Source organism: Ursus arctos, unplaced genomic scaffold (genome assembly GCF_023065955.2).
Source record: "Ursus arctos isolate Adak ecotype North America unplaced genomic scaffold, UrsArc2.0 scaffold_3, whole genome shotgun sequence".
Taxonomy (NCBI): Eukaryota; Metazoa; Chordata; class Mammalia; order Carnivora; family Ursidae; genus Ursus; species Ursus arctos.
This window is the reverse complement of record NW_026622985.1, coordinates 59422624-59450445: the sequence shown is the minus strand read 5'-3', so window position 1 is coordinate 59450445 and position 27822 is coordinate 59422624. Positions and strand designations below refer to the sequence as shown.

At 43.3% G+C, this 27822-nt stretch overlaps 1 protein-coding gene across 5 annotated transcripts in view; it reads left to right on the top strand.

The window, feature by feature from the left end:
* Positions 1-27822, top strand: part of PDE1C (phosphodiesterase 1C) — a 517847-nt gene that overhangs the window by 12870 nt on the left and 477155 nt on the right. For 4 of the 5 annotated variants that reach the window (XM_026508814.2, XM_026508832.4, XM_048212793.1 and 1 more), the window contains exon 1: positions 9808-9912. The exons of the other annotated variant lie outside the window; for it this stretch is intronic. In XM_026508814.2, coding sequence (XP_026364599.1) covers positions 9828-9912 — 85 coding nt within the window. In that variant the 5' untranslated portion in view covers positions 9808-9827. Of the gene's footprint in view, positions 1-9807; positions 9913-27822 lie in introns of those variants that run through there. 5 annotated transcript variants of the gene reach the window in all.

The following is a 27822-nucleotide window of genomic DNA, read 5'->3' as shown; positions in this document are numbered from 1 at the left end:
AGAATGTCAGGACCCTCTCAAGGAAGTCTGAAATGAGAAGAGTTCATAGGGTGTATCTAAGTAAAGCCCTTGAGAACAAGTCAGGAATCAAGAAGGAAGCCAAATACAGGTGGGGTTTGCAAAGGAAGACATAGCCTCGAGTCAGGAGCCAGATGGAAACATCATAATGGAAACAGGTTGAAGTCAGGAGCCAGATGGAAACATCATGATGGAAACAGGTTGGAAATAGACCAGGGATGTTTGGGATGAATATTACAAACCAGTAGTGGTTCTCATCCCTGGCTTCTCACTAGAATCATCTAGTGAGCTTTGGTCAAAACAGTGGTGACTTTAAAAAAATACCAGTGCTTAGACTTCCCATTCAAGACCAGTGAATCAGAATCTGTTTTGGTGAGTCTTGGTGTCTGTATGATTTACTAGGTCCGTAGGTGATTTCAGTGTGCTATTGGTGTTAAGAACCACTGTTTTAAGTGTTACTGAAGCATCTGTGCTTTGCCTTTGCGGAGCAGTGGGTATCCAAGCATACTTGGGTGACCCAAAGGTACTGACTAATCTTATAACACACTAAATAAAGGTCAGAGGTAGTTGCAGCCAGAAGAAACTATGGCTCAAACACACCATTGCCCAAGATATCTGTGACTGCTTTTCCTGCAGAGATATAGAAGGTCAGCCCATGGGTTTGCCATGGTGCCTTTGAGTTCCGTTGGGTCTGGGTGTTCTGGTCAGGGGACCTGACTTTTGTCCCCGTTCCTTAGCTGTCATGAACCATGTTTATGCTGTCTTGGGGAATGGTGGAGCTTCATGTCTATGAGGCTGACTTGGTGAAGAGGCAAAGCAGCAGGGAGTCAGTGGCCACTGTGGGCCATGGGGCATAATGATAGTGACTCCTAGTAAAGTATTATGCTTTTAAGGGTGTGGGCAAGTTGAAAGGACATCAGATTTAATCCGAGCTTAAATACTTGCTATGATTTCGGGAAACCTTCTTAAATTTAGTGCCACCTTATTAAAATTGCCCGAAGTATTAGTCTAATGAGGAAGGTTGAAAGGCTGTGCTATAGGCAGAGGAGTCACCAGCTCTAATTTGACTTTTCTTCTTCGGGAAACACTTCGTACTGTTGGAAGTCCACTTGGTGCAGTGACTGCTGCGCACCAGTCATTCATTTCATTCGTTCAACAACTTCGCATGCGGATTTACATGCTAGGCATCGTGTGAGATGCCAAACAAGTGAGTAAGACAGGGTCCCTACTTTGAAAGATCTTTTTGAAGGCATTTTCACTTGTAACTTTTGCATTTATAAAGCCCTGTAAGGGAGGCCTGTTTTTGCCCATTTTAGAGAAGAAAGTGAGACTCAGGGTAATTAAGCAACTTGCCAGGGGTCACATGTCTGGCAGACCTGTCTCGTCACCCAGGGCTGGGCTTCTGACTCAGATTCAGGGGCCTTTCCTCAGTGGCCTCCCCAGGGAGAAGAGTCAATGGCTGCCATTGGTGCCATTGGATGGTGGCGGGGAGACAGGTGCTGGCTCTCTGAAATGAAGGCATAAGTGTGAATTTAAGACTATTGTAATCATTTCACCACAGGGAAAAGTGTATGAATCTGAAGGTGGATAGGGAAACAGAGGTGGCCAAAATGGGTATTAGGGCATCGTCATGTGCCCTGAGGTTGCCTGGGCCAAGAAGCACAACCAGATTCATGGACTGAGGGAAGGGGGAGTGTGGAGAGGAGCAGATAGATGCCAGACATTTAGGTAGTAGTTCTGCCAGGACTTAGTCGTTGTTTGGATGAGAGACACAGAAGGGACAGTAATGACTCACAGGTTCTGATCTGATGATAGAGTGGTTGGGAGGACCATTTTACAGAGATGGGACTGTTGGAGGCTAATAGTGAGGTGTTACGGCTAGGAACCCAAAAATGCCTGACCATAAGGGACCATGTGGGAGCGATGCTCGGTCCATGCTGCGCTCACTGAGCTCTGTATTTGGCCTGGCATGGGCTGCTTCCCCCAGGAGAAGGGCACTTTCTTCTCATCCTCATGTGCCATATAGGCTCTTCCCAGCAGAGATCCTTGCCTTAGTGAATTTTGCTCCAGGAAAGCTTGGGAACCCTAATCAATCAGAGAAGAAATCCTACTAGGGGGATAGCAGGAAGGAAGGCAGTTAAGGGTGGGCCTAGCCTGGGAAGGGGCATGGAAGCATTATTCCCCTCCTCCAACGCCCCAAGGGAACTCTGGGGGCAGAAGAGGAAGATGAAGAGTTCAGATTTGGATGAGTTGAGGTTAGGTGCCCGTCAGACCTTCTGAAGAAAAAGGAGATGCCCTGTTGCTCAGGAAAGTGATCTGGGCCGGAAATAGATACTGGAGAGTCATTTGCAGAGCTATCAAGACTGAAGAGGATTTCTCGGCCAGAGAAGGAATGGTGTGAGAAGATAAGAGCTTCCAGGATGGAAGGTTTCCTGGTTACATAACAGTAAAGGAATTAGCAAGAAAGCTAGGAGGCAAACCAGGAGCAAGCTGTGTCCGAGATGCCCAGGAACAAAAAGACATCCTAAAGATGCGGCCATGGTCCACAGAGTTAATGCTGCCAGGAGGCCAGGAAGATGGGGGCCACAACATATCTACTAAATGTGCTAATGCCCAGATGGCAGAAGTGTCAGGGAGGCCACTGGAAGCCAGCGTCTCTGTGTGTGTGTGTGTGTGTGTGTGTGTGTGTGTGTGTGTGCGTGTGTGTGAGGGTGGGTGGGGAGTAACTGAGGACCCCCTCAGGGTGCTGTCTGAGCCATGCCCTGTCCAAGCTCTGGACTCCAGCTCTGAGGAACCCTCAGAGTGTCTGCAGCTCAGTTGAGTGACAGAGGCCTGGGACCTCTGGTTCCATTGCTCATGGGGTAATTGATTCTCTGGGGCTTGGACCCAGGAGTGAGTGAGCCCTAAGCCTTGTTTCTCTTGCCTCTGAGTATGGATTATCTCAAACACTCTATGTAGAAAACAAGCACAAAAGGCACCTAGTATCCTAGTGATGATGATAATAACGTTAAAAAAATTTTACTGAAAGTTTACCATGAGTCAGGTTCAGGGTAAGTCTTTTTTTTTTTCTTTTTTTTTTTTTTTTTAAAGATTTATTTATTTATTTTAGAGAGAGAGAAAGAATGCAGAAGGGAGGGCAGAGGGAGAGGGAGAATCTCAAGCTGACTCCCTGCTGAGTGTGGAGCCCTATGCGGGGCTCAATCTCAGGACCCTGAAATCATGGCCTGAGCCAAAATCAAGAGCCGCAGGCTTAAGGGACTGAGCCACCCAGGCGCCCTCAGGGTACGTCTTTAACATAAATTATCATATTATAACTCACCTATTCCCTATGAGATGCATATTATGTCTCCATTTTACAGAAGAAAAAACAGACTCCAGCGGCTAAGCAACTTGTTCAAGGTCACACAGCTAGCTAGTAGAGGAGCTTTTTGTTTTATTTTATGAATTTTAAATGTCGTTAACCTGCTTATTATGGAGCTGTGCTTTGAACTGGCTCCAAAGCTCATCATAGAGGAAGATGGAGGATGAACGGAGAGAGGGAATCCCCGCTAATGCTTATCTTACCCCCGTCAGGTCACCTCTTGGCATGCAGCATTGCGTTTCACATCTGTGTTCACTCTTTAATTCATTACATCTAATGAGGGCCTGCTCTGGGCCTGGCACTGTGCTGGGGCTGGGATGGAAGACCCATCCCTGCTACCAGCAGCTCATATCCTCACGGGGTGACCATTGTGCAAAAAAGCAGTATGAGTGCAGTGTGATGGTTCTAGGATGAAGATGCAGAATGGGGTCCCAGGGGAGGCTCGGAGTGGACTGGCCACCTCCCTCCAGGACAGACAGGCAGGAGATGTTTTTGGAGGACCTGGGACATCAGTGGAGACTTGAAGGTTGAGGAGGAGGTTTCTAGGCAAACCAGGTAGTGTGAGGGGGAAGAATATTCCAGGCTTGTATTCTGGATTATGTAAAATAAATTCAAGACAGTCATTTTGTCACTACTGCAGAATGTCTCCTGTTCTCAAAATCTCTGGACTACAAAGGTTATTGTAAAGATCTCCCCAAATTCTCAAGGCAAAAAAGAAATTTAATTTACTCTAATTTGCTACTTAATATTTTTTGAGACACTGAAGATTTTTTTGAGACACTGAAGGAAGGTACTGAGAAATAGTCACTTTCACAAATGCACTAATAACATGTTAACTTAGAAAAAAGAATAGACAGGAGGCCATCCCTATCACAAAACAAAATTGCCTCATTGTGCAAATAGAATTCTGTAATCTCCATCAGGGCCTTCCAGGTATCTTTCTGGCACCTTTCTTGGACCCTCAAGGGTGTAGGCACTTTGCTTTTTATTCTCCCTGTTTATTTAGATGGTCTCTGCCATCCCTGGACCTAATTAATATGAGAAATAAAGAATGGGCTCTAGGGAAGCAATAAGGTAGATACAAAATGAAACTGAGAGGGGTGTTAGTGACAGCTGAAGAGGACATGCTTCCCTAGATACAGACTTTCTGAAACTGCTCTCTCTTTCGGATCCTCTGATCCAGAGACGGCCTGGGACTTATTCTTAATGTGAAGTTCTCAAAGGCAGGGGCTGTTTCTTGGTTAGCATAATGCCTAACACATAGTTGGCATTCAATAATGTTAGTTTGATTCCTCCCTTTCTCTGTTCATTTCTTCTTCCTCTGTGTTCCGCCTTGAAGGGAGTGTTTGGTGGACTAGTGAGCACTCCTGGTTACAAGCAAAAGAAACTCCCTTATGCTGGGTCATTCACAAAAAGGAAATAAAGTATACGGTGTTAGGGCATCTTATGGAACTTAGGAGGAGCTGATTTTCAGATACTGGCTGGAATGGGTCTGGAGTGTCCTGGAACTAACTAGCTTTTTCTTTCTTTCTTCCTTTCCTTTCCTTTCCTTTCCTTTCCTTTCCTTTCCCTTCCTTCCTTTCTTTCTTTCTTTCTTTTTTTTTTTTAAAGATTTTATTTATTTATGTGACAGAGAGACAGCCAGCGAGAGAGGGAACACAGCAGAGGGAGTGGGAGAGGAAGAAGCAGGCTCGTAGCGGAGGAGCCTGATGTGGGACTCGATCCCGGTACGCCAGGATCACGCCCTGAGCCGAAGGCAGACGCTTTAACGACTGCGCTACCCAGGCGCCCCCCTTTCTTTCTTTCTTTCTTTCTTTCTTTCTTTCTTTCTTTCTTTCTTTCTTTCTTTCTCTTTCCTTTTCTTTCACATTTTATCAATTTATTTGAGAGAGAGTTCTTGTGTGCGTGGGGGCGGGCAGGGGCAGAGCTGGGGGAGAGAGAGGGATAAGCAGACTCCATGCTGAGCACAGAGCCTGGTGTCAGTCCCATAACCCTGAGATCATGACCTGAGCCATAACCAAGAGTCGGGTGCTTAACCTTAGATTGAGCCACCCAAGCATCCCTGGAATGTCCTGGGACTTTCTTTTCACCTTGCATAATTTCTGTTCTCGGCAAAGATACTCATTAGCTCCATCTAGATCTTACCAGTTACAGCTAGTGGAGCAGGGCAGCAGTTCAGAAACCTCATTGCCTGAAGCCATTTCTGTGAACACGTGAATGCGAGGGGGACTTTCCCAGAATTTGGAGTGGTTGTCAGACAGCTCAGTGGGTTTTCATGAGGGATACAAACAATGCCCTTACTGGAGCAACTTGGGTTTACAATTCTTAGACCATTGGCTGTTGGTAGAATTCCAAATGGTAGACAGCTTCCTACCTGAGAATGGTTGAAATGTATTAATGAAATGTTGAAGAGCTGCCTCTTCTTTGGTATGACAAATAAAAAGTTATTTTCTTAGAAAGCTAACTTTTTGATGACATATGCTACATATAGTGCCTTGTCTAGAAGTTTAGAGACCAGTGAGCAATAAATACATGCCATTGGCACTCTTTCTCATATAGAAACAGGTATCAGCCCCTTCACAGGGAGTATCAAAGGACATGACAGTAGTACCCCAGTCAGAGGAGTATCCTGCCAGTTTTTTTTTTTTTTTTCATATGTAGTTGTTATATTTTGAAGGACATTATTTCATCCGTGAGCCATGAGCTGATTTAGGTACTGAGTTCTTAGGATGAAGTAGGGTCATGCATTACCTCTTGGGGGAGATTAATCTTCATCTAATTAATATTGGCTAATGACTGGATCAAACTATGAATATGTATATTTTTTCCTTCCTTCCTTTATCAAACATTTGTTGCTGTATATTCCTTGTTAGAATCCACCCTAGTAGTTAAAAAAAGATACTTCCTTTCCAATCTTATTTTATTTTATTTTAGATTTTTATTTTATTTTATTTGAGAGAGAGAGTGTGCACAAGCAGGGGGAGGGGCATGAGATCATGACCTGAGCCATAACCAGGAGTCGGGTGCTTAACCTTAGATTGAGAGACAAGCACACTCCCCACTGAGCAGGGAGCCCTATGTGGGGCTTGATCCCAGGACCCTGAGATCATGACCTGAGCAGAAGTTAGATGCTTAACTGACTGAGCCATCCAGGTGCCTCCCTCCCCAACTTATTTTAAAATAAATGTAATAAAACTAGAAGTTATCCAAGTCCAGACAGGTGTAAGATATTTACTGTAATCTAAGAGCAAACATTTTCTGTAAAGGGTCAGATAGTAAATATTTTTGGTTTTGCAGGCCATACAGTCTTGGGCACAAGTACTCAACTCTGCCTTTTTTGAAAAAAATTTAAATTCAGTTAATTAACATATAATGTATTATTTGTTTCAGGGGTTCAGGTCTGTGATTCATCAGTCTTATATAATACCCAGTGCTCATTACAACACGTACCCTCCCCAGTGTCCATCACCCAGTTACCCCATCCCTCCACCCCCGTCCCCTTGCCTTTGGGTTTAAAAGCAAGCCATAGACAATATATAAGTAAAGGAGTGTGTCTATGTTCTAACACTGAAATTTGAATTTCATATAGTTTTAACATATCAGAAGACATGGCCTTCTTTTGAATTGTCTTCGATCACTTAAAAATGTGAAAGCCATTCTTAGCATGAAGACTACAAAAACACGTGACAGGCTGGATTTGGCCTGCTGGCATTAGTTTGTTGACCCCTGCTCTAATGAGACTGCCGGATCCGTACACCTCCTTAGCTGTTTGGTTTAGTTTTCTTACTTCACAAGCATTCTTGACTGAGCATTTCTGAGCGAGCAAGCAAAAGCAATGCTTCTTTTGATCTTAGTCTCGAGCTCATTCTTTCTTGGCTTATGTAATGTTAGCATTCAACTTCACTTGGTTTGGTGTAAGAGCTCCACAGTGAGAAGTCTGCTTCGAGACTTTGCACTTGAAGCAATGCATTTAGTGGTTCTGTAGGTGTGCAATCTCTAAAACCAGGGAGAGAGGTAATGATTCTGGGGAGAAGCAGTTTAAAAACAGTTCTAATTGTTCAGGCAAGTTATTTTTACCAGTCTTTAGGGGACAGATAAATGATCACGTTGTTATTATTTTTATAGATTATATTTCAAAAAGCTTTTCTGCTAAGAGTGATTAAATACCAAGTTTTAATTTCGCTCACTCAAGGAAAAATTTCCATTGCATTAGGATATTTTTTTTCTTGATAATTTACTATAGGAGACTATCACTCAGAGCTTTCAGACTCCTCACTCCAGGATTTATAGTGACACAAAAGAAGGCAGGTGCTTCTGCTGAAGGTTTGGGAAAGTGGGAGAAATACAGGGAAATGGGAACTATTGGAAACTCCTATTCATTACCAAATTTAAAAAATATAATATTTTAGGTAATATACATAGAAATATTATATGTAAAATTTTCTTTATTTATAAAGGTAATGGTGATACAATAACAAAAATACATTGTTGTCATGGAGAAGAATTTCCAATGCCTACATAATGAAACTCGGGAGCCACCTGGCAATTGCAGGAACTGAATGCCCACTGTATGCCTGGGTTTCATCCTCTCACTTAGCCCTCATTGTAAGATGAGGAAAACATCTTTCTCACGGTCACATAGCTGGTAAGTAGTGGAACCAGATTTCAGATCCAGGTTTGTCTGTCTGTCTATACAGCCCTTTTGATGATTGTAACCAGTTCCAGTCTCAAGGAGTACCTCAGGGTTTGAAGCATCCCCTGGCTTCCAAGCTGAGATGTGCCATTATGTGTGATGTGAGGTCCTTGTCAACTATTGCCTTGTGGATCAATTAATCTTGCTGTTGATCTAAGCATACCATCAATGTGAATGTGGGTCTAGGTCTTTCTTGAGACAATTTATAACTGAAGTTCCAAAGACATCTGACAAAAAAAGAAACAGAAATGTCTCTGAAAATATATGGTGAATTGAAAGAGATTCAATTCCCTGAGACATTCATTAACCTGGCGGCTTGAGTGTTTTATGGGTCCCCTGAAATTGTGTGTAGAATACTGCACATGTGTGTATATGTGCCTTTTTTTGGAGAGGGTTTCTAATTTTAATTAGGTTCTGAAGACATGTGGACCCACTGCTCGCTAAACTCAACTGGAACCAATTAGGAATATACCTGATTGACTCTCTAATATAGATTGACTCTCTGATTGACAAGTGTTTATTAATTAATTAATTAAATTCCATCATAGCAAATGAAGTTAAATTAATTTTAGTCCCCCATAGCCTGAGCATAGCACTGTCATTCTACATGTGACGCTGGGTGGACTCCACCAAGGGACTCCACTCTGGTCTAGTCACATGAGCTCCCTGGTCTCTGACGTAGAACAATGCAACTGTAAATCCTCAGTAACTGCTAGCTGGTCCGAGGGAATGATTATCCCTGTATATACCTCGCCTACCAGTCATTTCAGGTACTGGAAGGACCAGTGATTGGTGTCACAAAGTGAAACTACTATGTCTAAATGCCTCCACTTTCTATCTGTAGGACCTTATTCAAGCCTCTCTGGGCCTCAGTTTCCTCATCTGTAACAAGAGGGTTAGCTGTAGGATTGGTAAAATCTCTTACCTTCACAAATTCCAGGAGTCTAATATTTGGCAAAACCATATTGGAGAGAGCTGGGACGAGCCATTAGGAATGGTCTAGGACACGGCTGTAAATAGCACACCTTCGCGCCTTTGTGTGAAAGCACGTGGCCACAAATATGGGTTGCTTTGATAATTACCTCTGGTGAGGGACTGTTGAGCAGTAACCTTATCGGGGCTCCAGGCTAGTTGAGGGGACAGCTGCTGGGAGGAAGTGGGCGTGGCGATTTTCCTGACTTCTTTGTTTGGAGTAAACTTTGGCAGCATCTGACCGGCTTAGATGTTTGTTTTTCCATCTGTTGATGTGCTTTTTGGGAGCTCTCCTGCCTGCCAGAGAAAACATCTAGAAGAAGCACGACGCCGAATCTTAGCCATTCCCTTGAGTCCCCGAACCCCACCAGCCCCCAGAGAGGAGAAGGCGAAGTTGAGAGAGAGATCAGGCGTGCGCGCTGGCTTAGGTGCTCGCAGAGAATAGGGCGGAAAAGACAGGGATTTCGGCACCCGCTCAGCCCCCGTCCACACGCTCGGGCGCGCGTCGCCTCCCTTTCCTAGCGCTCCTTGCGCCCTATCTGGAACTCGGCACCGGGGATGGGGCATTGGCGCCGCGCGCGGACGGCGCCGCGAGCCTAGCGCCTCCGCGGACTTGCGGCCGCAGAGCCCGCAGCCGGCTCGTCGGGCTCACAGTGGGCGGGCGGCGGGGCTGCGGGGACAGCGCGCCGCGCGGCTGGGGGAGGGGACACCGCCGAGCGCGGGGCGCGGGCGCGGGGCTGCGCGCTCCGCCGCGGGGAACCCCGGGACGCCGCCGGCCGAGCCATGACGGACGCCAGCAACAGGAAAGAGGGCTTCAAAAAATGCCGGAGCGCTACTTTCAGCATCGATGGCTACAGCTTCACCATCGGTGAGAACTTTCTACCCTGCGTCCGACTCCTGGCTCGGGCAGACACCCTTTCCGGTGGCGGCTAGGGTCCTTTCTTAGTGGGGGCGGGAGGCGGTCAGGGGTCGGACTGGGCCGCGGGGCGCTAGCTAGGGGAGCCCCGGGGAGCGGTGACAGGGCCAGGAAGCCGAGTGAGTAGCCGGTCGCCGAGCCTGGGGTCGCCAGCCCCCTCCCGCCGCTCTGACCCGGCAGCCCGCTGGAGCTGATTTTCAGGGTTACCTCTTTCTGAACCGCTCGATTTCCTTGCTGCGATTTTAGCAACGCAAAGGAGAGGAGGGATATAGATAGGGGTGGAGGCAGAGGGATGGAGAGATGGAGCTAGAAATACTGAGAGAGGGAAGTCAGAAAGCGACAGAAAGACGTGGACGTGATAGAAACTAAGACAGAGACACACAGACATTATGGAAACACCTAGATATCAGGTCAGAAACACAGAGACAGAGACTAATAGAATGACAGAGAGGTGGGGATAGTGACAGAAACAGATGCAGAGACAGAGAGACACACAGAGAGACAGATTGAAGGACAGTTTTTACAAAAGTTGAAACAAAGAGAAAGGGACACAGAGAAAGGCAGGTGAGGGAAGTCGGGATGTAGGAAGGTAGGGAGAGGGAGAGGAAGAGGGGGAAGAGAGAGAGAGAGGGCCCATCAGACCGGTAGGGAATGCAGGTAGGGAGGGAGGGATGTACATGTTCCTGATATATTTGAGAAAAAGCGGTCCCCTGTCCTCTGGACTCCCTGTGGCTCTCTATTTTCTTCCCTTCTCAAACCTGTTACCAAGAGGGGTACCAGAGAGGCTATTAGAGGTAGCAGGACTACAGGGCTGACCCTCTGGAAGCTGAATTTCAAGAGAACAGTTCTTGATACTTTCACTACTGGTCCCATGTTGTGCACTGTTTTGAAACAACTGGCCAGAGATTGCGTCCTCATCTTACCAGGAGGTGGGCAAAACCAGGGAGCCTTCCTTTCTGGAATGTCAGAGCTTGGAGAAAAACGGCAAAGCCAGGTGCCAAGGAGCTGCTCCAGCATTTCTCCTTCTGCGTATGCTCAGGTCATTATGGCTTTAAATCTGAACTTAACCCCCAAACCTTTGAAAATGAGGGGTGTGTTAATTTGCTTTTTGGTGGGCTGCACCTGCTTGCCGTTGCGGCAGGAAATTGCCAGGGGCAAGAAGGGACCAATGGAGAGGAGCTCATCTTTGGAACACTTTGTTCCTTTTAATGAAGTGGCCCAAGATTTCTGGGGCACGGACTGAACGCGTTGCTTCCAGAATTAAGTCTGAACTCCTTAGCCTGCTTCCCAAGCCTCCCTATTCTGGCTGGAGCTAGCCTTTCCTGTCTCAGCTGTCACTTCAAACCTGTATCTTCCCCACACTGATCATTGCGTGCCCCTGCTGATATCCCAGCCCTCAGAGCCTTTGCTCTGGCTGTTTTCTCAGCCAGGAATGTCATTTCCCTAACTCTGTTTTGAGAAATCTTGTCTATCCTGCCTCTCACTTGCCATGTCCTGTGTCGTCCTTCCCTATCAGAAAGAAATTCTCCCTCTGCACTCCCTTAGTTTCATCGTCCTTTGTGAGAGCTCACACCATGCCCTGAATTTCTTATTTAGGCGCCTATGAAACTGTGTCTAATTTATCTTTCACCCTCTAATGGTGATGGTGGGTGCTTGGGAGTTTTTGTGGAAATGAATTTAATGTTGCCAAGGTCAAAAATGATTCATTAAAAGGCCATTGTCATGTTAATATTAGTTTCATTGAATCTGGTAAGAAAACTTCTAAAAGTGATTTTTAAAGCTTTACCTGGTAGTTCCCTGTGAGATCTTCTAAAAAGTGTGGCTTCTAAAACCCAGGTTTATAGTGTGGTCGTCTCCCACCTAACCCCTTCTGTCCTTTTGCTCCTGTCCTCACTAGGAGAAATGATTTGGCACATTGGTATGGTCTGCAAGTTATAAGGGACCTCAAAAGTGAGGTGGTCACTTCCTGGGAAAGAGCTGCCGGCTTATTTCAGATCTCTGGACATTTATTCAGTTATTCCTTTCCATCTGTCCTTCTTCCTTCCTTCCTTCAAAAAATGCTTACTGAATTTTACTACATTAAAAGATACAATTTAGCACAATGCCTGCCTCATGGTGCACATTCAATAAATGGCAGTTGTCATTATTGAAGTCTCTAAGCAATATCTGGGGGGTAGTTGATGAAGATAAACTCGGACTTAGACCCGGTATTCAAGGAATTTGTACTCTTGAGGTGATGTGATCTGTCCATATATGATTTTTTACTACGTAGAAACTCATAAGTGCCTTAAGAGACAGTTTAGAAATTTTAGGCCAATATAGACTCTTGAGAAAACACAGATAATCAAAAAGGAAGAAGAAGATCACTTGCAATTTTATCACACAATGATACATATTATTAATATATCTTTATGTACTCCCAGTACTTTTTGGTATATGTGCTTTTTAAAACAAAGCACAATAATAATATTTGGTAATCTGTTTAACATCTTATTAGCTTTGTTTCATGCTTTATGTAAAGCATTTATTTAATCAGTCTCCTATTGTTGGTTATTTAGTGTCTTTTGATTTTTTGTCACAATAATGAAAAAAGACTAAATTTTTGAGAACATCCATAAATACTTTTGAGGACACATTTCTAGAAGTATAATTGCTTGGTCCAAAACTATGTATATTTTTAGGGATTTTAAAACACATTTATTGCTCAACTAACCTCTGAAAGTACCCACTTACACTCCCACCAGCAGTTTATCAAGCTGCTCATAGACTCTCATGAATACCAGATACTATAATTTCAAAAAAAGTTCTTGGTTTGAGAGGTGGACAGAACTTTCTCAATTCCATATGTTATTTCACTTCTTTTGTAAAATTGTATTTTTATTTCCTTTGCCTAAATGTTTTTCCTCTGGGTGATTTTATCATTTAATTTGCAGGTACTCTTAATGTATAGTGTATAATACATGTTAATTATACATATAACTAATATATTAATTATATATAATACATAAGTATAATACTGTATATTAATTATATAACATACAATTACTATATATCAATCACATAAGTATATAATTAATGTTACATCAATAATATACATTATACATGCACATGTAATTTTTTTCTTTTAAGTTGGCTCCATGCCCAGCATGGAGCCTGATGTGGAACTTGAGCTCATGACTCTGAGATCAAGACCTATCTGAGATCAAGAGTCAGACACTTAACTGACTGATACACCCAGGTGCCCCAATGCATACGTACATATATGTCTCTGTGTGTGTTTGTGTGTGTATATATATATATATATGCATATCCGGGTGACCCTTGAACAACATAAGTTTGAACTGCATGGACCACCTATACATGAATTTTTTCTAGTAAATACAGTATAGTACTGTAAAATATATTTTCTCTTCCTTATGATTTTTCTTTTTTTTCCCCAAAGATTTTATTTATTTATTTGAGAGAGAGAGAGAGACAGAGACAGTGAGAGAGGGAACAAAGCAGGGAGAGTGAGAGAGGGAGAAGCAGGCTCCCTGTGGAGCAGGGAGCCTGATGAGGGGCTCAATTCCACGACCCTGGGATCATGATCCTGGGATCATGACCTGAGCCGAGGGCAGACGCTTAATGACTGAGCCACCCAGGCGCCCCGTAATAACATTTTCTTTTCTCTAGCTTACTTTATTGTAAGAATATATTATGTTGTACATATAACATACAAAATGTATGTTAATCAACTGTTTGATCTATGAATAAAGCTTCCAGTCAACAGTAGGTTATTAGTAGTTAAATTTTTAGGGAATCTAAGTTATATGTGGATTTTCAACTGTGTGGTCCATTGAAGCCCCTAACCTTCACTATTCAAGGGCACCTCTCTCTCCCCCTCCCTCTCTCTGTCTATATACATATACATATACATATGTGTGTGTGTGTACATAATTTACAAGTGTTGTGTCATGTATATTACAAATCTTTCTTCCAGGTATATTACAAATATTTCTTCCGGGTATTTCTTCTCATATTCCTGCAACATCAGCATGTGGCAGTTAAGACTTGCTTTGAAACATACAGATATCTTGTAACCCACAGCCATGGTAGCCAGTGTTAGGGAGAAAAAAATTTTTTTCTACCGTTTAAAATTCTTCTAGTTGAACTAAGAATCAAACTGACATGAGACAGATGAACAGAAGAAAATCAAATTTAATTACGTACATACTGGGAATCCACACAGACATGAGATTCAATGTCATCCTGAACTGAGGAGAAGGAGGTAGGGGTCTGAAACTTCAAAGGGAAGGGAAGCAATTCACAAGAAGATGGGAAAGAGTAAATGTTTGCTAAACAAATGTTTGCTGGGCCATTCAGAAACAATGGGGCACAGAGAGGAATTTTAACAAACAGACTTTGCTAAGTTCCTCCCTGTCTACCATCCCAAGTTCATATTATACAGTAGTTATCTATGGCTCTCTTCCTGGAGCAGGTCCTCTAAATTCTTTTAGGTGGTTAGGGGGGAGGTCAAAGTTTCTTTCCAAGTCTTTTGGGCCTTGATTGTTTTCAGCTCAAAATAATCTGCATGCAAAAGTAGCACATTTTGGGGTGAGCTGCCCTTGGCTGCTGCACCAACTAGTCACATGATTTCCGCAGGGTGGAGTAAGTAGACAGTCCCTCCGTTACTATGGGAGAGAAGAATTCTGGTGAGGTCCTGGTGGCTCCCAGATTGCTCCTTTTCTCAAGTGTCTGACGTTGTTATTAGGAACCACTTCCTGTTCTAGTCTGAATTAATAAATGCAAAATTTCTAGGTCAAAGGACTTTATTTACTAAAAGAATTCATGTTATGGTACTGGCAACTCAAAAGATTCTTACTAGGGGAAGCTGATAAGGATAATGGAGTTCTTGGGAGTTCTGTAGGAGGGGAAATGTAACCCACCCTGGGACAAGGTCAAGAATAAAGTTTGGAGGACTTCTGACAAAACTCTCTTTTGAGTGGACTTTTCTGGGCTAAGGGGAGGCATCTAATTCTGGTTTAGACTGGCAGGGAGAAGTCTTCAGCTATGCTTCTCCACGGGGGTGATACACCCTAGGGGTTGTTTGGACATATCTGGTCCACTTTTGGTAATTGCAAGGTGGGGGGCTGTGGACAGGCTCTATAGACAGTGAATAGAGCCCAGAGGAGTTAAATGTTCTGCAAAATGAGGTACAGTCCTGCACAATGAGGAATTTCCCTAAACACCAGTAATACCCCCATGGAGAAAAACTGTGAGGATTCCCTTTGACATGGAAACCTGAGGTTTCTAAACAGGCCTGTGCCCTGGCTTTGGGCCCTCTGGGACATTGATGGTCAAGGCTGCAGTGAGAACAGGTGCTGCCACATGTCATGTGTAGCTGTGGGGTTTGGACCAGGCTCTGAGCTAGGCGCTTTACTCAGCTTATTTGATCACCTCTCACAACTCTGAAAGTAATCTGTTATGACCCCATTTTAGGCAAAGAAACCCCTAAGACTCTGAGAGGGACTAATTTGCTGGAAGTCACAAGCTAGGAAGTAGCGGAATTGGTTCCAACCATATCTGCTGTGACCCCTCAGCCCAGGGTCTGCCTCACACCATGCTGCCCCCCACAGTGGCCTTTATTTCTGCCTAAGCCTTGGAGCCAGCCTGTCATCCTGATGAAGAGAGACCAGGGAGTTTGCCATGTCTGCTGGGCCAGCACAGGCTGGGGCAAAACCAGCAAGGGTCAGAGCATTGTCACAGGTGGCGCTGGGCGGCTCCTGGGAGGAATATCAGGTTGAAGAAACAGGGCTTGCTAATCTGCTTCACACCAGGGTTGCCTTTTCAGCCTCATCATTCCCCATGTCCCAATTCAAATGTTCTTGTGTCCTCTCTATTTAATTTTCTCAGGTCATGAAATCAGGTATGTGGTCAAGAGGTCTTGGAAATAAGACTATGAAGTTGAACGGGTGGCATACCAGAAGGGGCTGACTGTCATCCAGCATTCGTGATTTGAGAGTTCCATCCCTAGGAAACCATTGAATTTTTGATTGTAGCAAGTGATTGTAATGATTAGTATTAATTTAAGGCCATATGTTGAAGTTCAAATGTAATTTGACTCTGGTGAAGTACTTGTGAACTAGCATTTGAGTATGGAACAAATGGGTGTGGGGAAAGTTTCGTATTCTTGTTTTCCAGAACTTCCCTGATCTTCTGGGGCTTGGATATCTATTTGGGTTTTTATTAAGTGCATGCACAGATTTTTCTTTTTCCATGAGGCTGCCTGAAATATAAACACACAGTCTTCCCCACAAAGTGAAGTATGTCTACAAAAAACAAAAGCACTTTTTTTTTTTTTTTAAACCACCTGAGTGGGCCTCCCTTAATCTCTTTTGGTACTCCTTACCACTCATTCTACAGATGAGAAAATGGGACTCCAGGAGGGCCCTCGCTTCCCTTCTCCCCATAGTGATGACTTCTAGGGCGTTGGAAGGAAATGGTTGAAGCCATGGGCTGGGAGGATGTGAAGTTTGTGGGGTATATGGCAAAGAAGCTGCTTCCTTCAAAAATGAACCTGGTGGTGTGGAAAATTCTAGGCCTGTACTGAAGCAGTGTTGCTAACAGAGAGACGTGTTTCCTATAACAACTGCCACTGGCTCCCTTCCCCCTGTGTTTCTCTCTGTGGGGTTGTCTCAGAGGAGGAAACATAAGGGGCCCCTAGACAGCAGAGGCCCAGGGGGCTGGAAGTGAGGGTTCCTGTTTCGCCCTTGGATTGCGGGAGCTGGGAACCCATGCTAAGTGGAAGAGGTCTGCTGGTGGATGCTCCTGTCACAGGGCTTCTGGGGTGGGCAGTGCTCTGTGGCAAACGAGGCCAGGGTGACCTGACTGGATGCCATGGGGTGGGGCCCACTCTCCAGCCCAGGCATAAAGGTCCCTGGCCTCCCTTTATGCATGCAGCTCAGGATTTTCTCAGTCCAGTGTGGTCTCAGTGCTTTCTTGGCTGAGTGTCCTGTCTGCTTTCCATCTGCCTGCTTGTCTGTCTGGGTGGAGGCAAGACTTTTGGGTATTGCCTGCTTGGTTGGGGGCGATGGTAGGGAGCAAAGAACTGAATAAGGATCCAAGGCAGAATATTCTACAGCCACCCCCCAGTACCCATGGGCTTAATTCCCTCCTCTTCCCATCTCTGAGAAGACTGGAGCGGAGAGAGGTGAAGGGGTATGTGGAATGAGGGATCGTGCAACCTGGGCCTTGCCATCTCCGCTCTGGCCCCCATCTCCCCGACCCCACTGTGCCTCTAGGGCAAATCACTCTCTGAGCCTCCACTTTCTCATCTGTGAAATGGGGAGTGTGAGTCTTAGTTATGGAGCTGTAGTGAGGATCAGGTGAAGTTATGCCAGAAAAAATTGCTCTAACTCTAAAATGCCATTAAAATGCTTCTTGTTATTAAGGAAGACTTCATACTGGTTAAAACTTGTGCACCCGTCTTCACAGCATTTATACTTCAACAAAGGGCAGCTGTATCTGTAGCTTGAGGAATGAGGCTCTCATGATGGGGTTCTGATTGTCGGCCAGCAACCGGAGTACACAGTTTTAGGGGTGTGTGTCAGTGGAGAGGTTGCATTTGTAGTGAGAAACCCTGGGCTTTGGAGTCACACAAAGACTTATTGTGTTGACCAGGCAAATCAGTTGGCTTCTCTGAGCCTCAGTTTCCTTCTTAGAACAAATGGGGTAGCACCACCTTCCTTGTGGGTAAACTGCAGCCTGGGGAGTGAGGTGCCATGCACAGTGCCTGGCAAGCACACTGTGTGTCTGCTCAGTGTCCCTTCCCTTCACCTGAAATCATGCTGTGACTAAAGCTGGCTCTGGCTGGGAGTGGATGAAGGTCAGTGGTATGATCCTGAGGGTTTGTGGGTGCACTGTGGCAGGCTCACTGGTGGGTCAGCCTGTGGTGGCGCGGGAGTGGCCACTAGGAAGCCCTGTAAAACAGTGCTGGTCCCCAACACAGGAACAAGAGCAAAGTGTGCACTGGGCACTCCTCTGCCATCGCATGGACTGATGTCCCTCCCTGGGCCACACAGTGTACCTGGAATGTCTATCCAGCCTCCACGGACCTGGCAGAATCCACCTGGGGCCATGGGGAAATTGGAGTAGTTCCAGCATTGTAGGAATGACCTTCTGAGCCAGGCCTGGGGATCTGTCCTGGGACATAGAAGGAAAAGGGGAGCAGGATGGTTAAATTGGCCTTATTAAATGAGTTCAGAATATGACAAGCTCTGGAGTTAGACACCTGGGGTTCATGTTCTGAACCCCATCTTCCTTTTGTTGTGATCTTAGAGAGATGGCATCACACGGCTGAAGTTCAGTGTCCTAAGCTGTAAGTGGATGCAATAAATAGTATCTACCATGCTGGGTTGGGACATTAAATGAGATAAAATGCACGTAGAGCTCCTAGGCATCGTCTTAGTCCATTTGGGTTGCTATAACAATACCACAGACCCAGTGGCTTAACAACAGGAATTGATTTCTCACAGTTCTGGAGGCTGGGAAGGCAGCAGCATATTTGGTGTCTGGTGGGGGTCTGCTTCCTGGTTCATAGACGGCCGTTTTCTTACTGTGTCCTCACATGACAGAAAGGTCAAGGGACCTCTCTGGGGTCTCTTTTATAAGGGTGTTAATCCGATTTATGAAGGCTCCATGCTCATGACCTAATTACCTCCCAAAGGTCCCACCTTCTAATACCATCACATTGGGGATTAGTGTTCAACATATGAATTTTGGGGGAACACAAACAGTCTATAGCACTATTATTATCGGAAGTTAGTAAACATTTGCCGAATATAGCATGAACTAGAAACTGTGGAAGAGCAGGGAGAACCATGGGGGAAAATGCCCAATTCTGGACTCAGAATTGAGAGTTGGGGTTAGTTTCTTACCAACTTGCTCTTTAATCCTGGGCGAGTCACTTAACATGGGCGTCAGTTTCTCCACCTGTAAATGAACTGGTTGAGTAAGAAAATCTCTGTGGTTCCTGCCACTCGGGAAGGAGGTGGGCCTTGAGTCCTAAGGGCCACCATAACTTTCCCAGAGTGGGAAGGTGCGGGGGAATGGCTAAATGAGGTGCCCTGGGATTTCTGGTGAAAGATGCTTTGCAGTGTTCAGAGCAAAGCAGTGATAAATTTGATGTAAGACTAGTAAAGAGTTAAAATTATTCTTGGAGTAAGTAGCCTAGATTGCATGTATATAATTTTGTGTGGTAATTCTGATTCGCAGTGAGTTTGATAACCATTGAGCTAGACTAAAGGAAGGGACCAAAGGCAAGTGACTGTGTAGCTGCCTGGGCCTTCCAGCCATTCCATCTTTATGATATCAAATCCTAGTGGGAAATGGGGTGAACAGGTGGAGATTTCCAAGTGTGTGTTTGTGAGCAGGGTTAGGTCCATTCTGATGGTATAGGAAGCCTTCATGACTTCAATTCATGTTCCTAGATTTGTTTATTATGAACCATAAATGTGATAATACATAGTAGTTATGGGAGCATCTAGCATGGGTTCTGCTTAATAAATGCTTTCTGGATTTGAGAGGTGGTATGTACAGAGGTTAAGAGCATGGATTCTGGAATTTGACTTCCTTGGTTTGAATTTTGGCTTCACAGTTTATTAGCTGTGTGATCTCGGACAAGTTACTTACCCTTTCACTATCTCAATGTGCTCATCTGTTAAATGGACACAATTATTTTACCTGTCTCTTGGGGTGTTGAAAGATTAAATGAGCTAATGTACATCAAACACTTTGAACGGAACGTGGTACATAGTAAGCTTGTATAAATATTTGTTATAATATTTTTGTGTTATATTCATAATATTTATTCATAATAATATATTTCTATAATAATATTATCATGAAGATAATAGTAATAACCAACTCTGAATCCTGCTTGATCAAACACTTGTATATACTATTCTTTGAAAAGCTGTAATTATGACCTTGATCTTCTGCTTTCTGATGTTCAAAATTGGCATCTCCTGCCAAAAGGCACTCACTTTTGTGTCCTTGGGCTTTGCTGTTCTGTCGCTGTGCAGTTATTTTCAATGAATCCATGGTGGACCTACAAAAGCTCCCATCTTCTCAACCAGCTTATCACCTTTTAGGATTTAATGTGTCACTTGTGATGGCTTTGCAGTGTGAGTCCCTAAATTCCAGGCCCTTTTTAGATGGTTAACTCTCCCAGGCCTGGATGGTAGGTGGAAAGGAAAGTGATGCAGGAGACTTGGGCTCTAGGCCCAGTGCTGGCCTGTCCTTTCTCTGTGACTGTGGGAAAGATCATGAATCTCTTTGAACCTCAGTTTCCTCATTTGTAAATGGGGATGGCAAATCCTTCTTTTTTGTGTTGGAAGAGTTCAATAGGATGAAGAATGTAAGAACTTAGTTCACTCTAGGTGCCCATAATTGGTAGCTATTGGTTGTGATGAGGGAGAGGCCCTGCAATCAGGGAGCAGGCAAGTCTCCCAGGCCCACAGCTGCTTCCCTGGATGGTGCTCACCAGCCTGCCCCCTGGCTCCCTCCCACAGACCCCCACCAGCCACTTATGTTGAGTGCTGGCAGGGCTGCAAGGCTGTCTTTGTTTTAGTATAGGATTTCCAACCAGGCTGGTATCTGGAGCTCCTGCCTTACCCCAGCCGAGTGCTTCCAGCAGGGTCTGGGTAATTGGTGCCAGCTGCTCTGGGGAGAGTGGATTGGCACTTCCTGTGCTATTTGGCAGGCAGGCTCTGGAGTGTGGTGGGAGCTTGGCCTGAGAACCAGGCCTTCCCCAAGGAGCCCTGGGGAAGTGGGACTTGGAAGCAAAGTTATTGGAAGTTGGTTTTTACTTATGGACTTAGGATTTTCTTCTCTTAACTCCCCCCCCACCCTTTTTTAAAGTAGTCTCCATGCCCAGGGCAGGGCTTGAACTCAGGAGTTCAAGAGTCACATGCTCTACTGACTGAGCCAGCCAGGCACCCCTCTAAACTCTTTCCTATTCATACTTTCCCCTCCATCTCCCCTGCCTTAGTTCAGACCCTCCTCTTTTCTCACTGAGTCTTTTGCAGTATTTCCAACCGGTCTCCCCTCCACACTCTTCTCAACACAGCAGCTAGAATGTTCTTTTGGAAGAAACAACTGATCTCTCTGCCCTCCAGTTTAAAACTGTCCGGTAGCAGATTTCTGGGGAAGATGACAGAGTTGGAAGATCCTAATCTCACCTGTCCCATGGATACAACTAGAAAACCCCACATCAGTGTAAATAACCCAGAAAATGACCCAAAGATGGGCAGAACAGACTCTCCACAGCTAAATGTAGAGAAGAAGCCACATCAAAGTGGGTAGGAAGGGCAGAGATGCAGTTGGGAGCTTAACAGACCCACAGGGACTATCTATAGGAGGTAGAGATGCTGCAGACTCAAAGAGAAGAGGGAAACAGACCCTCACATCAGCCACCCCAGATACGGGGAACTTGCATGGGGAAGATGAATCTCTATAATATTTGGCTTTGAAAACCAGAGGGGCCAAATTTCATGAATTCTTACAATCAGCAGGGCTTAACACTTGGAACTTTAAAAATCAGTGGACTTGGCTCTTGGAGAGCTGGAAGGTGGATAGGAAACTGAGCCCCTGCCCTTAAAGAGATAGCACAACAGTCCTGCGGAGATACAGCATAGAAACAGCAGCTTGAAAAACACTTGGGGTATACAGGAGGGAGATTTGTTTACTAATCTCAAGTATGTGTTGGAGGGACAGGGATCATTCAGAGACTCCTCCAGCAACAAAGGAGCTGGTCAGCACCATTTTGCTCCCCTGCCCCAAGCCTAGACAATACAGACACCTGCAGGAACCAGTGTGATGCCAACACTCACTACCTAACTTGCTAACACTGCTTTCTCTGCCCCTGGTGCTTTTGTGGATCTGCCCCCCTCACCTGCCCTGCCCCTCCCCACCCCAGACCTTTCTGGCACCATGCACTTTGCTCCCATGCTCTCCTGAGGACATGCTCCCTTCAGCCTTGTGGCAGGAGTTTTCTAAAGCAGCTCCAGGTCTCCTCCCACAACAGACCTATGCAAGCCTTGCTAACACTGCACACCCTGCCCCCATGTTCTCCTGAAGTCCTCCCCCCTCCAATACGCTCTTGGCTAGAGCCCATCCAAAGTGATGTCATAAGCCTAGCAGTGTGCAAGCAGCTCTGACAGGGGCCAGCACCCCTCCAAAGTGACTCCTGCCCTGGGGAGATAACTACACACACCAGTCCAACTGCAGCTCCAACCGTGGGCTGGGGGCAGACATCTGGTCTGATTATAGGGACTGCCCAAAAAATAAGGCTTTTCAAGAGATAACACAAGGAAAATACCTGTAGTTCAGTGCTACTACATCTCTGGTGAATGCCTGATATGACTCAAGTCAAGCTCAAGAGGCCCCACATTGGCCCAGTAACAACACAGAGACCCAAACCCTGCCCACATCAGGCAGAGAGAGACATTGCAGTTGACTGGACTGAAGGCAAACGCAGCTCAGTCACAATAGTAGCGTGCATACAACACACATAGGAGACATCCTTGAAGCTCCAGTTTCTGGTGAACAGGGACGTTGCTTTGCAGGGCACTATAGGACCTCTTCTTCATAAGGCCACTACTGTAAGAACAGGAGAGGTAACTGACTTTCCTAACGCAGAAACAGACACAGAGAGTTTGAAAAAATGAAAAGACAGAGGAATATGTCCCAAATGAAAGAACAGGACAAAATCACAGCAAGAGAGCCAAATGGAACAGAGATAAGTAACATGCTTGATAGAAAATTTAAAGCAATGGTCATAAATATTTTCACTGGACTTGAGAAGAGTGGAGGATGTCAATGAGACCCTCAACAAAGAGATTGAAAACATAAAAAGAACCAATCAGAGATGAAGAATTCAGTAACTGAAATTAAAAATACATTAGATGAAATAAATAGTAGAGTAGAGGAAGCAAAAGACTGGATTAGCAACCTGGAGGACAGAGTAATGGAAAAAAACAGGAGTGAGAAAAAAATAATAATAAAAAATGAAAATAGGGAACTCAGTGACACCATCAAGCATAATACGATTCGCATTATAGGGATCCTAGAAGGAGAAGAGAGAGAAAAGGGGGCAGAAAATGTGTTTGAATAAACAACAGCTGAAAATCTTCTGAATCTGGGGAAAGAAACAGAAATCTAGATCCAGAAGGCACAGAGAGCCCCCAACAATATGAACCCAAAGAGGTCCATACCAAGACACATAGTAATTAAAATGGCAAAAAGGAGTGATAAAGAGAGAATCGAAAAAGCAGCAAGAGAAAAGAAAACAGTTACACACAAGGGAAGCCTGATAAGGCTATCAGTGGATTTTTCAGCAGTAACAGGGCACACCAGAAGGGAATGGCATGATATATTCAAAATGCTGAAAGAAAAATGCTGCAGCCAAGAATACTATATTCAGCAAGGCTATCATTCAGAATAGAAGGAGAGAGAAGGAGTTTTCCAGACAAACAAAAGTTAAAGGGATTCATGACCACTAAACCAGTCCTACAAGAAATATTAAAGGGGCTTTTTGAGTGGAAGGAAAGACCATAAATAAGAGTAAGAAAAGTAAGAAGCACAAAAGCAGTAAAATAAAGTATATCTTTAAATATCAGTCAAGGGATTCACAAAATAAAAGGATGTAAAATATAACACCATATATCTGAAACTGGGGAGGGGAAACAGAAAAATAAAGAATGGGTTCAGACTTAAGCAACCATTAACTTAATAGAGACTGCTCTATGCATAAGATGTTATACATAAACTGAATGGTAACCACAGATCAAAACCCAGTGATATATAGGCAAAAAATAGAGAGAAAGGGATCCAAGGGTATCACTACAGAAAGCCAGCAAACCATGATAGGAAAGAACAAGAGAAAAAAGGAACAGAGAACTGCAAAAACAATCATAAAACAAGTGACAAAATGGCGATAAATACATACTTATCAATAATTAATTTGAATGTAAATGGATTAAATGCTCTAATCAAAAGACATAAAGTGAAGGAATGGATAAGATAGCAAGACCCAATTATATGCTGCCTACAAGAGTCTCATGTCAGACGTAAACATGCAGTTTGAGAATGAAGGGATGGAAAAGCATTTATCATGCAAATGGAAGTGAAAGAAAGGCAAGGTATTGATATGTAGACAAAATAGACTTTATTTATTTTTTAAAAGATTATTTATTTGTTAGAGAGAGAGCGCGCACACAAGCAGGGGTAGTGGCAGGCAGAGGGAGAAGTAGGTTCCCCATTGAGCAAGGAGCCCAATGTGGGACCCAATCCTGGGACCCTGGGATCATGACTTGAGCTGAAGGCAGCCACTTAACGGACTGAGCCACCCAGGCATCCTGACAAAATAAACTTTAAGATAGACTGTAACAAGAGACAAAGAAGGATACTATATAATCATAAAGGAAACAATCCAACAAGGAGATATAATGATTGTAAATATTTATGCACTCAACATGGGAGCACCCAAATACATAATACAGCTATTAACAAACATAAAGGAAGCAATTGATAGCAATATAATAATAATAGGGGACTTTACAACCCTGCTTATATCAATGGATAGATCATCCAAACAAAAAATCAATAAGGAAGCAGTGGCTTTGAATGCCACATTGGACCAAATGGATCTAACAGATATGTTCAGAAGATTCCATCCTGAAACTGCAGAATACACACTCTTTTCAAGTGCACATGGAACATTCTCCAGAATAGATCACATATTAGGCCACAGACAAGTCTCAACACATTTAAAAAGATCAGTCATTCCATGCATCTTTTCTGACCACAACACTATGAAACTAGAAATCAACCATAAGAAAAAAATCTGGAAAAAACACAAATACATGAAGGTTAAATAACATGCTACTAAACAATGAATGGGTCAACCAAGAAATCAATGAGGATATGAAAAAATACATGGAAACGCATGAAAATACAATAGTCCAAAACCTTTGGGATGCAGCAAAAGCTGTTCTAAGAGGGAAGTTTCTAGTGATACAGACCTACCTCAAGAAGCATGAAAAATCTCAAATAAATAATCTCACTTACACCTAAAGGAGCTAGAGAAAGCAGAACAAACAAAACCCCAAACCATCAAAAGGAAGGAAATGATAAAGATCAGAGAAGAAGTGAACAAAATAGAAACTAAAAAAAAAAAAAAAGAAAAAAACCCCAGTAGAATAGATCAATAAAACCAAGAGCTGGTTCTTTGAAAAGATCAACAAAATTGATAAACTTTTGGCTCGACTCATCAAAAAAAAAAAAAAGAGAGAGAGAGAACTTAAACAAAGTCAGAAATAAAAGAGGAGAAATAACAACTGACACCATAGAAATACAAAGGATTATGAGAGAATGTTATGAAAAATTATATGCCAACAAACTGGACAACCTAAAAGAAATGGATAAATTCCTAGAAACATAAAATTTCTCAAAACCGGATCAGGAAGAAATAGAAATTCAAGTAGACTGATTAACAGTGATGGAATGGAATCAGTAATCAAAAAAACTCCCAACAAACAAAAGTCTAGGATGAGATGGCTTCACAGGTGAATTCTACCAACATTTAAAGAAGAGTTAATAGCTATTCTTTTCAAACTATTCTAAAAAATAGAAGAGGAAGGAAAGCTTCCAAGTGCATACTATGAGGCCAGCATTATCCTGATACCAAAAAGAGACAAAGACACTACAAAAAAGGGGAACTAGGCCAACATCTCTGATGAACGTAGATGCAAAAACTCTCAACAAAATACTGGCAAACTGAATCCAACAATATATTAAAGAAATCATTCACCATGATCAAGTGAGATTTATTCCCAAGTTGCAAGGGTGTTTCAATATTTGCAAATCAATCAGCATGATATATCACATCAACAAGAAAAAGGATAAATTTCCATAGATGCAGAAAAAGCATTCGATTAGATACAACATCTGTGATAAAAACCCTCAACAAAGTAGGTCTAGAGGGAATATACCTCAACATTATAAAGGCCATATGTGAAAAACCCACAGCTAACATCATACTAAATGGTGAAAAACTGAGAGCTTTTCCACTAAGACCAGGACAAGACAAGGATGCCCACTCTCACCACTTTTATTCAACTTAGTACTGGAAGTCCTAACCACAGCAGACAAGAAAAAGTAATAAAAGGCACCCAAATTGGTAAGGAAGAAGTAAAACTTTTACTATTTGCAGATGACATGGCATTGTACATGGAAAATCCTAAAGACTCCACCAAAAAAACTGGTAGAACTGACAAATGGATTCAGTAAAGTAGCAGGATACACAATCAATAGGTAGAAATCCATTGTATTTTTATACACTAATAATGAAGAAGCCAAAAGAGAAATTAAGAAAATAATCCCATTTACAATTGCACCAAAAATAAAATATCTAGGAATAAACCTAACCAAGGAGGTGAAAGATCTACACTCTGAAAACTATAAAACATTGATGGAAGAAATTGAAGACAACACAAACAAATGGAAAGATATTCCATGCCCATGGATTGGAAGAACAAATATTGTTAAAATGTCCATAGTACTCAAAACAATCTACAGATGTAATGCAATCCTATCAAAATATCAACAGCATTTTTCACAAATTCAGAACAAATAATTCTAAAATTTATATGGAATCCCCAAAGACCACGAATAGCCAAAGCAATCTTGAAAAAGAAGAACAAAATTGGAGGCATCACAATTTCAGATTTCAAGATATACTACAAAGCTGTAGTAATCAAAATGGTATGGTACTGGCACAAAAATAGACACATAGATAAATAGAACAGAATAGAGAGCCCAGAAGAAAACCCATGCATATATGGTCAATTAATCTTTGACAAAGGAGTCAAGAATATGCAATGGGACAAAGACAGTCTCTTCAACAAATTGTGTTGAGAAAACTGGACAGATACATGCAGAAGAATACTGGACCATTTTCTTAACCATACACAAAAATTGACTTAAAATGGATTAAGGACCTAAATGTGAGACCTGAAACCATAAAAATCCTAGAAGAGAGCACAGACAATAATTTCTCTGACATCAGCTGTAGTAACATTTCTAGACAGGTCTCCCGAGGCAGGGGAAACAACAGCAAAAAGAAACTACTGCGACTACATCAAAATAAAAAATCTTCTCCACTGCAAAGGAAGCAATCAACAAAACAAAAAGATGACCTTCTGAAAGAGAGAAGATATTTGCAAATGACATATTCAATGAAGGATTAATAATCAAAACATATAAAGAATGTATACAACTCAACACCAAAAAACCCAAATAAGCCAATTAAAAATGGGCAGAAGACATGAATAGACATTTCTCCAAAGAAGAGATATAGATGGCCAGTAGACACATGAAAAGATGGTCATCGTCACTAATTATCAGGGAAATGCAAATCAGTAATGAGCTATCACCTTACTCCTATCAGATGGCTAAAATCGAAAACACAAGAAACAAAATGTTGGCGAGGATGTGGAGAGAAAGAAAACCTTGTACATCGTTGGTGGGAATGCAAACTGGTGTAGCCCCTGTGGAAAACAAAACAGTATGGAGGTTCCTCAAAGTATTAAAAGTAGAATTACCATATGATCCAGTAATTCCACTACTGGCTATTTACCCAAAGAATACAAAAACACTAATTCAAAAAGATATACGCACCCCGATGTCTATTGTGACATTATTTACAACCGCCAAATTATGGAAGCAACCTAAGTGTCCACTGGTAGATGAATGGATAAAGAAGATGTGATATATATATATATATATATACCTCAACATTATAAAGGCCATATGTGAAAAACC